This window comes from Macaca mulatta, chromosome 15 (genome assembly GCF_049350105.2).
Source record: "Macaca mulatta isolate MMU2019108-1 chromosome 15, T2T-MMU8v2.0, whole genome shotgun sequence".
Classification (NCBI taxonomy): domain Eukaryota; kingdom Metazoa; phylum Chordata; class Mammalia; order Primates; family Cercopithecidae; genus Macaca; species Macaca mulatta.
Window position 1 is genome coordinate 125,163,992 of NC_133420.1, and position 12,479 is coordinate 125,176,470.

At 40.0% G+C, this 12,479-nt stretch overlaps 1 protein-coding gene across 8 annotated transcripts in view; it reads right to left on the reverse strand.

Moving 5' to 3' along the window:
• Window positions 1-1,773: 1,773 nt before the first annotated feature.
• Window positions 1,774-12,479, reverse strand: part of ZNF484 (zinc finger protein 484) — a 131,658-nt gene continuing 120,952 nt past the window's right edge. For 4 of the 8 annotated variants that reach the window (XM_077966475.1, XM_015117310.3, XM_015117315.3 and 1 more), the window contains 4 exons: window positions 12,285-12,411; window positions 11,906-11,998; window positions 9,664-9,708; window positions 1,774-4,253 (listed from right to left, as the gene is read on the reverse strand). In XM_077966475.1, the coding sequence (XP_077822601.1) occupies window positions 1,933-4,253; window positions 9,664-9,708; window positions 11,906-11,998; window positions 12,285-12,411 (2,586 nt within the window). In that variant the 3' untranslated portion in view covers window positions 1,774-1,932. The remainder of the gene's footprint in view (window positions 4,254-9,663; window positions 9,709-11,905; window positions 11,999-12,284; window positions 12,412-12,479) is intronic. The other 4 variants (XM_077966476.1, XM_015117311.3, XM_002800208.4 and 1 more) reach the window with 1 other exon arrangement.

The following is a 12,479-nucleotide window of genomic DNA, read 5'->3' on the forward strand; positions in this document are numbered from 1 at the left end:
ATAACCATTAGAAAACAGGCCAACAGGAGATCTAGGTAATAAGGCTATCCCTAAAAGAAACAGAGAAAGAGAATGAGGCAGATGCATAATTTGAATCGATAATAGCTAGGAATTTCCCCAAATGCACGTGTGTGCACATGCGCACACACACACACCAAAACCACTAAGCCACAGATTTAAAAAATATTATAAACCCCAAGGAAGATAAATACACCTAGGCATATCAATGTGCAACTGTTAAAAAACAAAGGCAAATAGATAAATTTCAAAGGAGACAGAAAAGCAGATTGCCTGCAAAGGTAATTATATAAAGCTTACTTCTCAATAAAACGATAAAAGACAGACCAAAATAAAATATCATCAAAATACTAACAGAAAACAACTTTCAACTTAGAATTCTATATTCAGTAAAAATATCCCTCAAAAATGAAGGCAAAATAAAACACTGCCAACAAAGAACAATTTGTCACCAGCAAACTCACAGTAAAAGTAATACTAAAGGGTGTTCTTCAGTAACAAGCAAAATAATTCTAGAGGAAAACTTAAAGGACAGGAAAAATAAAACAGTAATTAAAATGATAAATATGTGGGTTAATTTAAATGGCTATTGACTCAAATAATGATTGGCTATGTTCACCATATACAGAATCCAGATATACAACATCAATACCATATGAGAGACAAATAAATGAAATTAAGGTTATAACTTCTCCCCTTGTCCAGAAATGTTGTTAGTACTAATTTACATTAGCTTTTGATCCGTATGTGTATTATATTAGTATCTGACATAGTACATTTAAGGCAAAAATTACTAGAGATAAAAATAAACATCTAGTAATGATAATGTGTCAATTAACAAGGAAGATTATAACAATTCTAAATTGTATGTAAAATCAAAGACAAAAAATATAAAGCAAAAATTAGTAGCTCTAAAGGAGACAAATTCACAATTATTTGTAAAATCACAACACACTTCTTTTAGTATTTGATAGAAGAAAAGAAGTCTACTCAAATACAGAGAATCTGAAAAACAAAATTAAGATTAGTTTGTAGAGACTGTGAGGAGATAAAAGGAGAAGCCTTCCAAATGTTCAACTACATTTTATCTTCTAAGTAAATGGTAATCTAGCAAGTAACAAACATGTAGAGAATGTACTAACAAAATTAGTGGGAAAGATTTTAGGATTTGATATCCATTTTCTTAATTTGTCCTATTTTTCAAACAGGAGTTGGTAACAACAACATCAAAAAAGTGCACGTTTCTGTGGTCAAAGCTGAGGATCTAAAGTGCTGCTATCTAGATCTGGGTCCCTGTAGCTAAGTTCCATGATCTTAGCACTAGTTCTAAGGTAATAAGTAGTTAGGGCGCTGTTGCTTACATCACTGGGGAAATAGACTTTTGAGAAATAGGCAAAGAGTAATTTCAGACCTCTTGGCTAACTTCTGCCCCAGCATACGCCAACAGATATAACAATATATAATGGTGACTTCCCAAAGAAAATTTTAAAAAAGTAGAGTCCTTCCTTTCTGTCTTTAGTGTTTTCACAAAAACTGCTGATCCATTTTCATTATAGACCTGAACTGCCCTCCTTTAGCCTTGATCTCAGTGTCCTTAGGCTGCTTAGACAATGTAAAATTATCTTATCACTCTACTCATTAATGAATTTTTTGGGGTCAATATTGAATAGTTTTGGTACCCAGAACATGAAAAACTCAACAGCCCTGAATTGATAAAACTGTTTGCTCAAAAAGTGAAACAAGAAAGACTGCAAATCATCTCCTTGCACATTTACTATTATTTGCAGGAGCTTGACAATACCAATATCAAATAACCAAAGATGGCCACTATACAATGCTTAAACACTCTCAAAAGTGTCTCCCCATATGCATAACTGCACATCGGCTGTATGATCCAGATGTTCATAATTCTAACTAGACAGAAGAAAGTTGGCCTTGGTCACCTCCTGAGTCCCCACACCATAATTGTAGCATTGAGCACTCTACCTCCCCAGTGTCAGATTTCTGAGGCATACTGAGTTGTGGCTTCCAGTTTAAGGCTTTCCTCAAGTCACTGCACTTATAGGGTTTCTGTTTAGTATGAATTTTCTGGTGTTTAATAAGATTTGATCTGATGGTGAAGGCCTTTCCACACTCAGCACATATATATGGTTTCTCTCCTGTGTGAATTCGATGATGCTCATGGAGTTGTGATTTCTTAATGAAAGACTTCCCACAGTCACTGCATTCATAGGGTTTCTCTCCAGTATGAATTCTCCTGTGTCTATTTAAGTGTGACTTCTGGATGAAGGATTTCCCACATTCAGTACAAATATAGGGTTTCTCTCCAGTATGAATTCTCTGATGCATAATTAGTGTTGATTTTCTTGCAAAGGCTTTCCCACATTCACTGCACTCATAATGCCTTTCTCCAGTATGGGATTGCTGATGTATGTGGAGACCGGACTTCCGAGTGAAGGCTTTCCCACAATCACTACATTTATAAGGTTTCTCTCCAGTGTGAATTTTCTGGTGTGTAAAAAGATTTGATCTGTCAGTAAAAGCCTTTCCACACTCAGCACATCTATAGGGTTTCTCTCCTGTGTGAATCTGCTGATGTACATGGAGTTGTGATTTCTTAGTGAAGGATTTCCCACAAATACTGCATTCATAGGGTTTCTCTCCAGTATGAATTCTCTCATGTGTAATAAAATGGGATTTGTGGAAGAAGGCCTTACCACATTCAGTGCAAACATATGGCTTTTCCCCTCTATGAATTCTCTGGTGCATACTTAGTGTTGACTTCTGAATGAAGGCTTTCCCACATTCACTGCATTCATAATGTCTCTCTCCAGTATGACACTTCTGATGTATCCTGAGCCGTGACTTCCAGGTGAATGATTTTCCACAGTCGCTGCATTTATAAGGTTTCTCTCCAGTATGAATTTTTTGGTGCTTAATGAGATTTGACCTGTCAGTAAAGGCCTTACCACATACAGTACATATATAGGGTCTTTCTCCTGTGTGGATTTTCTGGTGTATAATGAGATTTGTCTTGTGAGTGAAGACCTTCCCACATTCTGAACATATAAAGGGATTCTCTCCTGTGTGAATTCGCCGATGCACATGGAGTTGTGATTTTTTAATAAAGGATTTTCCACAGTCACTGCATTCATAGGGTTTTTCTCCAGTATGAATTCTTTCATGTGTGATAAAATGTGACTTCCGGATAAAGGCCTTCCCACATTCAGTACATACATAAGGTTTTTCTCCTGTATGGATTTTCTGATGCATACTTAGTGTTGATTTCCTTGTGAAAGCTTTTCCACATTCAGTACATTCAAAGTGTTTCTCTCTAGTATGAATTTTTTTATGTATATTAAGGTTTGAATTCTGAGAGAGGTTTTTCTCACATTCACTGTACTCATAGGGTTTTTCTCCAGAATGAATTCTCTGGCATCTGAACAGATCTGACTTCTGGATAAAGGCTCTTCCATAGTCACTGCATTTATAGTAATTCCCCTCAGGAGTTTTCTGATGGTTTGACTTGAGGGAAAAATCCTTCTCATATTCAGTGCATATTCCTGCATAAACCCTCTGACGGCCATCAAGCTGGGACTTCTGAGTGAAGACTGCCTCACGTTCATGGCATTCATGCTGCTTTTCTTCAGTACAAACGCTCTCATGTGCAAAGGCATGTGACTTCGGGGAGAAAACATTTACATAGTCAGAAAACAAATAGAGGCTCTCTCTAGTATGAATTTTCTGATGTTGAATGAGAGCTTGCTTATGATGCAGAGATTTCCTACACTGATTACATTCACAAGCCGTCACTTCTGTATGAGAATTCATATGAGTGAAAATATCACCATCTCCAATAGTCTTATCAGAATTTTCTGTTGCATTGTTTCTATTATATAAGGTTACAATAGGCTCCAAATTCTTTCCAAATGAGTTACAGTTATGAAGTCTTTTTCTTGAGGAAACCAGGTGTGTGTTTACATGAACTATTTCCCCAATGTCCTTATATTCACAGACCCTGTCGTTAGCTAGTGTTTTCTTGTTAATGAAGGCAACATGACTTAAAAGTTTGTTCTGGTTTTCTCCACATTTTCTTGTGTGTTCATCATCTTTCCACACTTCTTCTAAAATGGAATATGGGTCATCTCTTTTGAAGAGATTAATATTAATCTCAGACTGGAAAGAAATTTCTTCAGACATTCTCTGTTGTAAAGGTCCAAAACCAATGTCCCCATCTAAAAAAGAAAGAAAAGATAAGACTGACAAAAAGAACAATGAACAGAAAATAAGGCCAGGTGCGGTGGCTCATGCCTGTAATCCCAGCACTTTGGGAGGCTGAGGTGGGCAGATCACTTGAGGCCAGGAGTTTGAGACCAGCCTGGCCAACATAGCAAAACTCTGTCTCTGCTAAAAACACTAAAAATATTGTCTCTAGTAAAAATTAGCCAAGCATGGTGGCACATGCCTGTAATTCCAGCTGCTCAAGTGGCTGAGGCAAGATAATGGCTTGAAGGCAGAGGTTGCAGTGAGCTGAAATTGCACCACTGCACTCTACTCTGGGTGACAGAGCAAGACTCTGTCTCCAAAATAAATGAATAAATAAATAAAAATACAATAGACCTTTGATTCAGGCCAGGTGCGGTGGCTCACGCCTGTAATCCCAGCACTTTGGGAGGCCAAAGCAGGCAGATTACCTGAGGTCGGGAGTTTGAGACCAGCCTGACCAACATGGAGAAACCCCATCTCTACTAAAAATACAAAATTAGCCAGGCGTGGTGGTGCATGCCTGTAATCCCAGCTACTTGGGAGGCCAAGGCAGGAGAATCACTTGAACCCAGGAGGCAGAGGGTGCGGCGAGCCGAGATCTCGCCATTGCACTCCAGCCTGGGCAACAAGAGTGAAACTCCACCTCCAAAAAAAACCCAAAAAAACCCAAAAACAGTTGATTCAAGGCAAACACAGAGAAATGAGAGAGGCGATATAAATATAACAAATGTACATAAGTATTTTAAATATATATAAATATATAGGTATAATAACTCATTTGTATATAATATGTAATACAATGATGTAGAGTAATAACATTAATACATTACATTTATGACATGATAAACAATATCATTTAGATGTGCTGTTCTAAGTTCTATATTAATTCACTTATACTTTATCATAGCCAGGTGTGGTGGTTCATGCCTGTAATCCCAGCACTGTAGGAGGCTGAGATGAAAGGACTGCTTGAGCGCAGGAGTTTGAGACCTGCCTGGGCAACATAGTGAGACCCCCATCTCTACAGAAAAAAAAAAAAAAATTAGGTGGACCTAGTGACACATGCCTATAGTCCCAGCTACTCAGGAGGCTGAAGCAGGAGGATCACTTGAGCCCCGGTGTTTGAAGCTGCAGTGAGCTCTGATTGCACCATTACACTCCAGCCTGAGTGACAGAGTGGGACCCTGTCTCTCTCTCTCTTTTTTTTTTTTCTTTTTTAAGACAGAGTCTCACTCTGTTGCTCAGGCTAGAGTGTAATGGCGTGATCGGAGCTCACTGCAACCTCCACTTCCTGAGTTCAAGGGATTCTCATGCCTCAGCCTCATGAGTGGCTGGAACTATAGGCACGTGCCACCAGGCCTGGCTAATTTTTGTATTTTTAGTAGAGACAGGGATTCACCATGTTGGCCAGGCTGGTCTTGAACTCCTGACCTCAAGTATCTGTCCACCTCGGCCTCCCAAAGTGTTGGGATTACAGGCGTGAGCCAGCAGGCCAAGCCGAGACCCTGTCTCTTAAAAACAAAAACAAAAAGCACTTTATCGCAACCCTTTGCTGTTGGTATTATTATTGTTTCTAGTTTACAGATGAGGACACTAAGCCATAGAAGAGTTTAGTAATTTGCCCAAATCAAATGTTTAGTAACTGGGGAAGAAGAGATTCCAATTCAGTGCAAATGTAGTAGAACTACATGGTGAGTGAGGTGTCAGGAGAACGAAGTGACAAACTCTGTGAAAAGAAGTATTTCTGAGTCTAGATTCTTATCCTTAATCCGTAAATCCTCACAATCTTCCTGTTTTCTCTTTTCCCTATGATCCACTGTGCCCTAAATACCAATGTGTTTATGTTTATAGTAAAATTACAATATCTTAGTAATCCTAACTTGGCCAAACAGTAAAATTTATATACATTTGTTAGATTTATATAGCCTCTCTCATTTCTCTGTGTTTGCCTTGAATCAACTCTATGTAACAATTGGTCTATTTTCTTTTGAGGTGGAGTCTCACTCTATCACCCAGGCTGGAGTGGCTGGAGTGCAATGGCAAGATCTCAGCTCACTGCAACCTCCACCTTCCGGGTTCAAGCAATTCTCCTGCCTTAGCCACATGAGTAGCTGGGACTACAGGCATGTGCCACCATACATGTATTTGTAAAAATACAAATTTTTGTATTTTCGGTAGAGGTGGGGTTTCACCATGTTGGCCAGGGTGGTCTCAAACTCCTGACCTCAAGTGATCTGCCCACCTCAGCCTCCCAAGGTGCTGGGTTTACAGGTATGAGCCACCGTGTCTGGCCTATAGTTGAATTCCTCATCCCTGGTTTGGGGTACTGATGTGATAAATGCATCTGGTAGAAGACATAACAGGAAAGAACCAGACATCAGAGGAGGAGACTGAAAGCTGTTCATCAAACCTGTGCCTTTCCTTCACAATATTAAGCTTGTAGCCAAGCACATGGCTGCCTCACAATACTAGGTTTGTCCAGCTTCATTTGTCACTAGGTGGGACTGAGTAACTCTTTTTCACTAATCAGTGGGAGTGATAAGGCCAATGTCTTAAGAAAGTGGGTTTGTCTCCCACAAACCTCTTCTTTTCCCACCAGTATATTCTCACTTGGCAGCACCCAGTTCTATGAAGCTGGCAATGCCCTAGGGCAGAGGTCGGAACAGTGAAGCCCTTGGGCCAAATCCAGGCCTCTACCCAAAAGCTAACAATGGCTTTTACATTTTTAAATGGTCAAAAAATTAATTGAAAGAAGAATACTACTTCACAACATGTGAAAATTATATGAAATTCAAATTTCAGTGTCCATAAAGTTTTTATTGAAACACAGCCACACCCATTCATTGATGCATTGTCTATAGCTGCTTTGGGGCTACAACTGCAGAAATGAGTCATTGTGACAGCAGCCATATGGTCCACAGAGCCTATTCACTTTTGTGCCTTTACAAAAAATTGTCAGCCCTTGCCCTAGGGGATGGTGGTACAATGACTTTCTAGAAACTTTCCTCCTGAACAGCCATGGAAACAGAGTTGCCCAGTGTTATGGCCACAGAAAAGGGACTAACACACATCTTTCCATTAGTCACTGCAGTCTATTTTATCAATGAACCCAGACATACAGTCTTTTCATTTTCTCCATTTAAGCTTCCTTTTTCTGATCTTTTGTTTCTATTCAAAATTCATTGTTCTTCATTAATCATTTGGGGTTCTCTGCTTTAAACGCTAATTTCAAATTTCACCACAACTCCAGAGAGGCTCTCTTTTAACTTAAAAATAAACAACAAAAAGATACTTTGAACCGCTCATATTTATATTTGAATTGGCATAGATGTGCATGTTAACAAATGTGTAATGCACAAAGATTGAAATTTTCAAGATTTCATGCAGTTACTCTCTCTTTCGAATTAGTTTTTCTAGCCCTTTGAATTGCTCCTAGAAGAAAAATTTTAAAGTCTTTCTGAAATAGAGCAAAACGACCTCCTCTTCTTATAACACAAATTCAGGAGTTTAATTTCACTATTTTGTACAGAAACTTTGCTTTTTAATGTACAAGGGTAAAATACTCAGTTATCACATAATTTAATGTAGGTTTCTCTGAATAGGTCCAATTCAAGGAGTAAGTGAAAGCTGAGCACAAAATATGTGTATTATTATTATTATTATTGAGATGGAGTCTCACTCTGTCACCCAGGCTGGAGTGCAGTGGCGGGCTCTCAGCTCACTGCAAGCTCCGCCTCCCGGGTTCACACCATTCTCCTGCCTCAGCCTCCTGAGTAGCTGGGACTTCAGGCGCCTGCCACTATGTCCGGCTAATTTTTTTTTCTTTTTTTGTATTTTTAGTAGAGACGGGGTTTCACCGTGTAGCCAGGATGGTCTCAATCTCCTGACCTTGTGATCCGCCTGCCTGGGCCTCCCAAAGTGCTGGGATTACAGGCATGAGCCCCCACGCCAAGCCTTTTTTTGCTTTGTTTTTTGAGACGGAGTGTCGTTCTTGTCACCCAGGCTGGAGTGCAGTGGCGTCATCTCGGCTCACTGCAACCTCCATCTCCCGGGTTCAAGTGATTCTCCTGCCTCAGCCTCCTGAGTAGCTGGGATTATAGGCACCTGCCACCTCGCCTGGCTAATTTTCGCACTTTTAGTAGAGATGGGGTTTCGCCATGTTGGCCATATTGGTCTCAAACTCCTGACCTCAGGTGGTCCACCCACCTCGGCCTCCCAAAGTGCTGGGATTACAGGCATGAACCACTGTGCCCAGCCAAAATACGTGTATTATTTGAATACGCAGATAGATAACATAATAATCAAAGGGCTCAATGAAGAGGGAGAATGAAAGAATAGCATGGGGTAGAAATGGTTATGGAAAACAGGCACAAATGTGAATTGCAGATAGGAGGCCATATTCTTTCTCTAGCTTACAAACCTACTGAGAGGAGAATCTGTCACATGTTAGATATTAAGTAGTAACTTTAGTTTTGTTCCATGTAGCTGTGACAGGATAAACACAGCACACAATGTTTTAAGTAGTGAAATCTATCAGCAGCATCTGAGATGAAATAGTGAAAAAGAAAAAATGGGATTATCACAAATAGGATTAGAATAATTGAGACATGAGAAAATATAGACATGGTTGTAGGTGATATGACTGGGAGGTGAGAAAGAGGCTTTTCTAAATGAGAAAAATAACTAGAAAAGCAGAATCAATTATCTGAGAGATGGATTAGAGGGAAAAGTAAAAAACTCCAAGATGATATTTTGAATTATCTGAGAAGACAGATTAGAGGGAAAAGTAAAAAACCCAAGAGAAGATGCCAACATTTTGAAAGGCAAGCCACCTGCTTTTGGCATGCTACATTGTATCTTGTCTTCCTTCACACAAACAGCCAGACCCTTATATGCAGACAGTATTGGTCTTTCCCCTGAGTGCTGTATACAACAGGGCCAACGCCTGACTGAGACACACAAATAACAGTTTTAGAGTAAAAGTTGTTCCCATGAGCCAGTTATCACTCAGAGCTTATGCTGCAGCTGAGACACATAATCTGAGACATAGATAGGTCTGGGCTGAGACACATGGCCCTGGGCAACTTTAAGGAGGACCCAAAGTCCTTACACCTGCCTCTAAATGTCCATGATAACTTCTAATGTAGGTTAGTTATGTATAGGACAGAGGCAAAGTGCATACTTGCCAGCAGGTAGTATAACCAGTTGGGAAGAGAAGAAAGACCCCTGTGGGGGTGATCATTGCCTTGACATCCTGCTCACTGCCCCAGCTGTAAATGACCTGCAAGGAGAAATGGACCCCACCCAAACTTGGTTCAGATGTCAAGAGTGATGATGAGACACACACAATAAGAGGGTATAAAAAGACTCATTACTCACATAATGAGGCTTTCTGGGGACAGCTCCAAGCAGGTCCAGATGGGGCTAGAGTGAGCAAGGAAAGGACTGTCTTAGGGTTTATAGCAGGGGTGGTGGGGCTAGGCTAACGATTCTCTTATGTAGTTGGAATTTCCCAGCACCAATGGAGAGAATACATGGGCTTTTTTTCTCAGTTTGTCCAGGTGTGGGGAGAAAAAAAGAGAGAGGGGTGAGGCTTAGAAAATGTCAGCAGTTGAGGCTGGGTGCGGTGGCTCACGCCTGTAATCCCAGCACTTTGGGAGGCCGAGGGGGGGCGAATCACAAGGTCAGGAGATCGAGACCATCCTGGCTAACACGGTGAAACTCCGTCTCTACTAAAAATACAAAAAATTAGCCGGGCGTGGTGGCGGGCGCCTGTAGTCCCAGCTACTCGGGAGGCTGAGGCAGGAGAATGGCGTGCACCCAGGAGGCAGAGCTTGCAGTGAGCCGAGACTGCACCACTGCACAACAGGCTGGGCAACAGAGCGAGACTCTGTATAAAAAAAAAAAAAAAAAGAAAATGTCAGCAGTTGAACATCAAAAATGAAGGATACAGAATGAGATGTTCAAAGTATTTTATTAGGAAATATAAATTAAATAATAATTAGAAATTAAAACCCATCAGATTAGCCAAATTATTAAAAATTTGGATAACACTAGGTATGGATAGGGATGTGGGAAACCTAATACCCTTGTACAAAGTTCCAGGGACTACAGAGTGACACAGCCAATCTGGAAAATAATGTGCTTATACCTCATCATATTAAGTATTAGTATGCCCAATGATAAAGCAATCCCACTCCTCTTCCTTAAGAAAGCCTCATTTCTGGCCAGACGCGGTGGCTCACGCCTGTAATCCCAGCACTTTGGGAGGCCGAGGCGGGCGGATCACGAGGTCAGTAGATCAAGACCATCCTGGTGAACACGGTGAAACCCCATCTCTACTAAAAATACAAAAAATTAGCCAGGCGTGGTGGCGGCGCCTGTAGTCCCAGCTACTCGGGAGGCTAAGGCAGGAGAATGGTATGAACCCGGGAGGCGGAGCTTGCAGTGAGCCGAGATTGCGCCACTGCACTCCAGCCTGGGGGTCAGAGTAAGACTCCATCTCAGAAAAAAAAAAAAAAAAGGAAAAAAAAAAAAATTCTCATTTCCAATAAGAATAATTCATGAAGAAACGTATTGCGGTACTGTTTGTAGTAGCTGAAAAACTGGACAAGTAAAATGTGGTATATATGTGCACTACAGAACGATATGTAGAAATTAGAAAAATGCATTGCAACATGGACCAATTTGAGAAAAAAAAACTGAGTAGGATATATAATATAGTACCTACCATTTCTACAAATTAACAATGCTAACAACTCAGATTTTACAAATATCCCACAAATTTAAGCATAAATGGCAAAACATGTTAAATATATTAGAACAGTTGCCTCTTGGAAGGATAAAAATGAGTATGGAGACTGAGGATTAAAAAGAATAAATAAAATAAGAGGAGAGCCTTAAACACACTGATGATGATATTGACTAAAAACTAAGGCTATAATTATTAACTCAATCTTCTGTACAGGATATACCTGTACATGAGATTAAAAAAACTTTTTGTAAGATATGAAAATAAATAAATTAGAAAGATCAAGTCGGTGTTGTGTTGCACTAGCCAAGTAGGAATAAAATGTCAATGGTACCCTCAAAATCAACAGTTAGAGAAGAGGCATGGGGGGACTTCAGATAAGCCCATCTCTAGATGACAATTCTGAGGTACTTAGGGGAAAGAGACAAAATGAGAAGAAACAGCAGGAACTGAAGTTGTAATGCACAGTAATTTTTTAAGAAGGTAGATCTATAAGTATTTGAATGCATAAGGAAATGATCTAAGACGCTGATGGAGGTAGAAAGAATAAAACTTTTCTAGGGAAAGAGAGAAAAAAGCAAGAAAGCAGGACCCTAGAAAGTAGGGTGTGACATGATCCAAATAACCAGTAATTGTAGCACATTCCCTCCTAAAAAGCCAAGCAAAGAAGAAGGCATTGATATGAGAAGGGATTTTAAGTGGGGTTAGCATTTAGATATCCAAGGGTCCTTGTCTAATAACTGCTCTATCCAAGCAGTTCTAAAAGTCATATTAATGACACAGCAAAGTTGTGCAAAGTTGTGCACAGCCTCTCCCAGTACAAATACAGCTGAGTCATACTGTCCGCCATGCTCTTGGTTCCCTTCTCACCTGGATGGCTCTGACCGGAGATCTCACCATCCAACATACATGGCTCTTCTTGTTCCAAGCTGAAGATGACTTCTGGTTTGGGAACTTGACATCCTGTTAACAGGAGATGATAGAGGACTTGGTTTCAGAGGCCATACAATGAAGCATTCTATTTGTTTTCCAAAAAAGTTCACTGGGAACAGAGGAATATTCACACGACCCAAAAGAGATTATTAAGAACATGGGACAAAATAAGGACAAAACCATTACACACTTTAGATGTCCTGCAGTCTTTAGAAGTCCCACATACCTCAGAAAACAGACTTCGCAATTCTACTGAGAAAAAAATATATACTCAATTAGGTGCTGTCTACTGTGTACCCAGCAGAGCTGCGCTTACCCACTGAGATCAAGTTGAAATAGTTTTCCAGCATCACTTCTCTGTACAGGCTTTTCTGAGCAAGGTCTAATTGTTGCCACTCATCCCTACTGAAGTCTACAGTTACGTCCTTGAATGACACTGATTCCTGTGGGAAAAAAAAAAAAAAAAAAAAAAAAAACCCTTTTAATGTGAAGGATCAAGATTACAGAATGG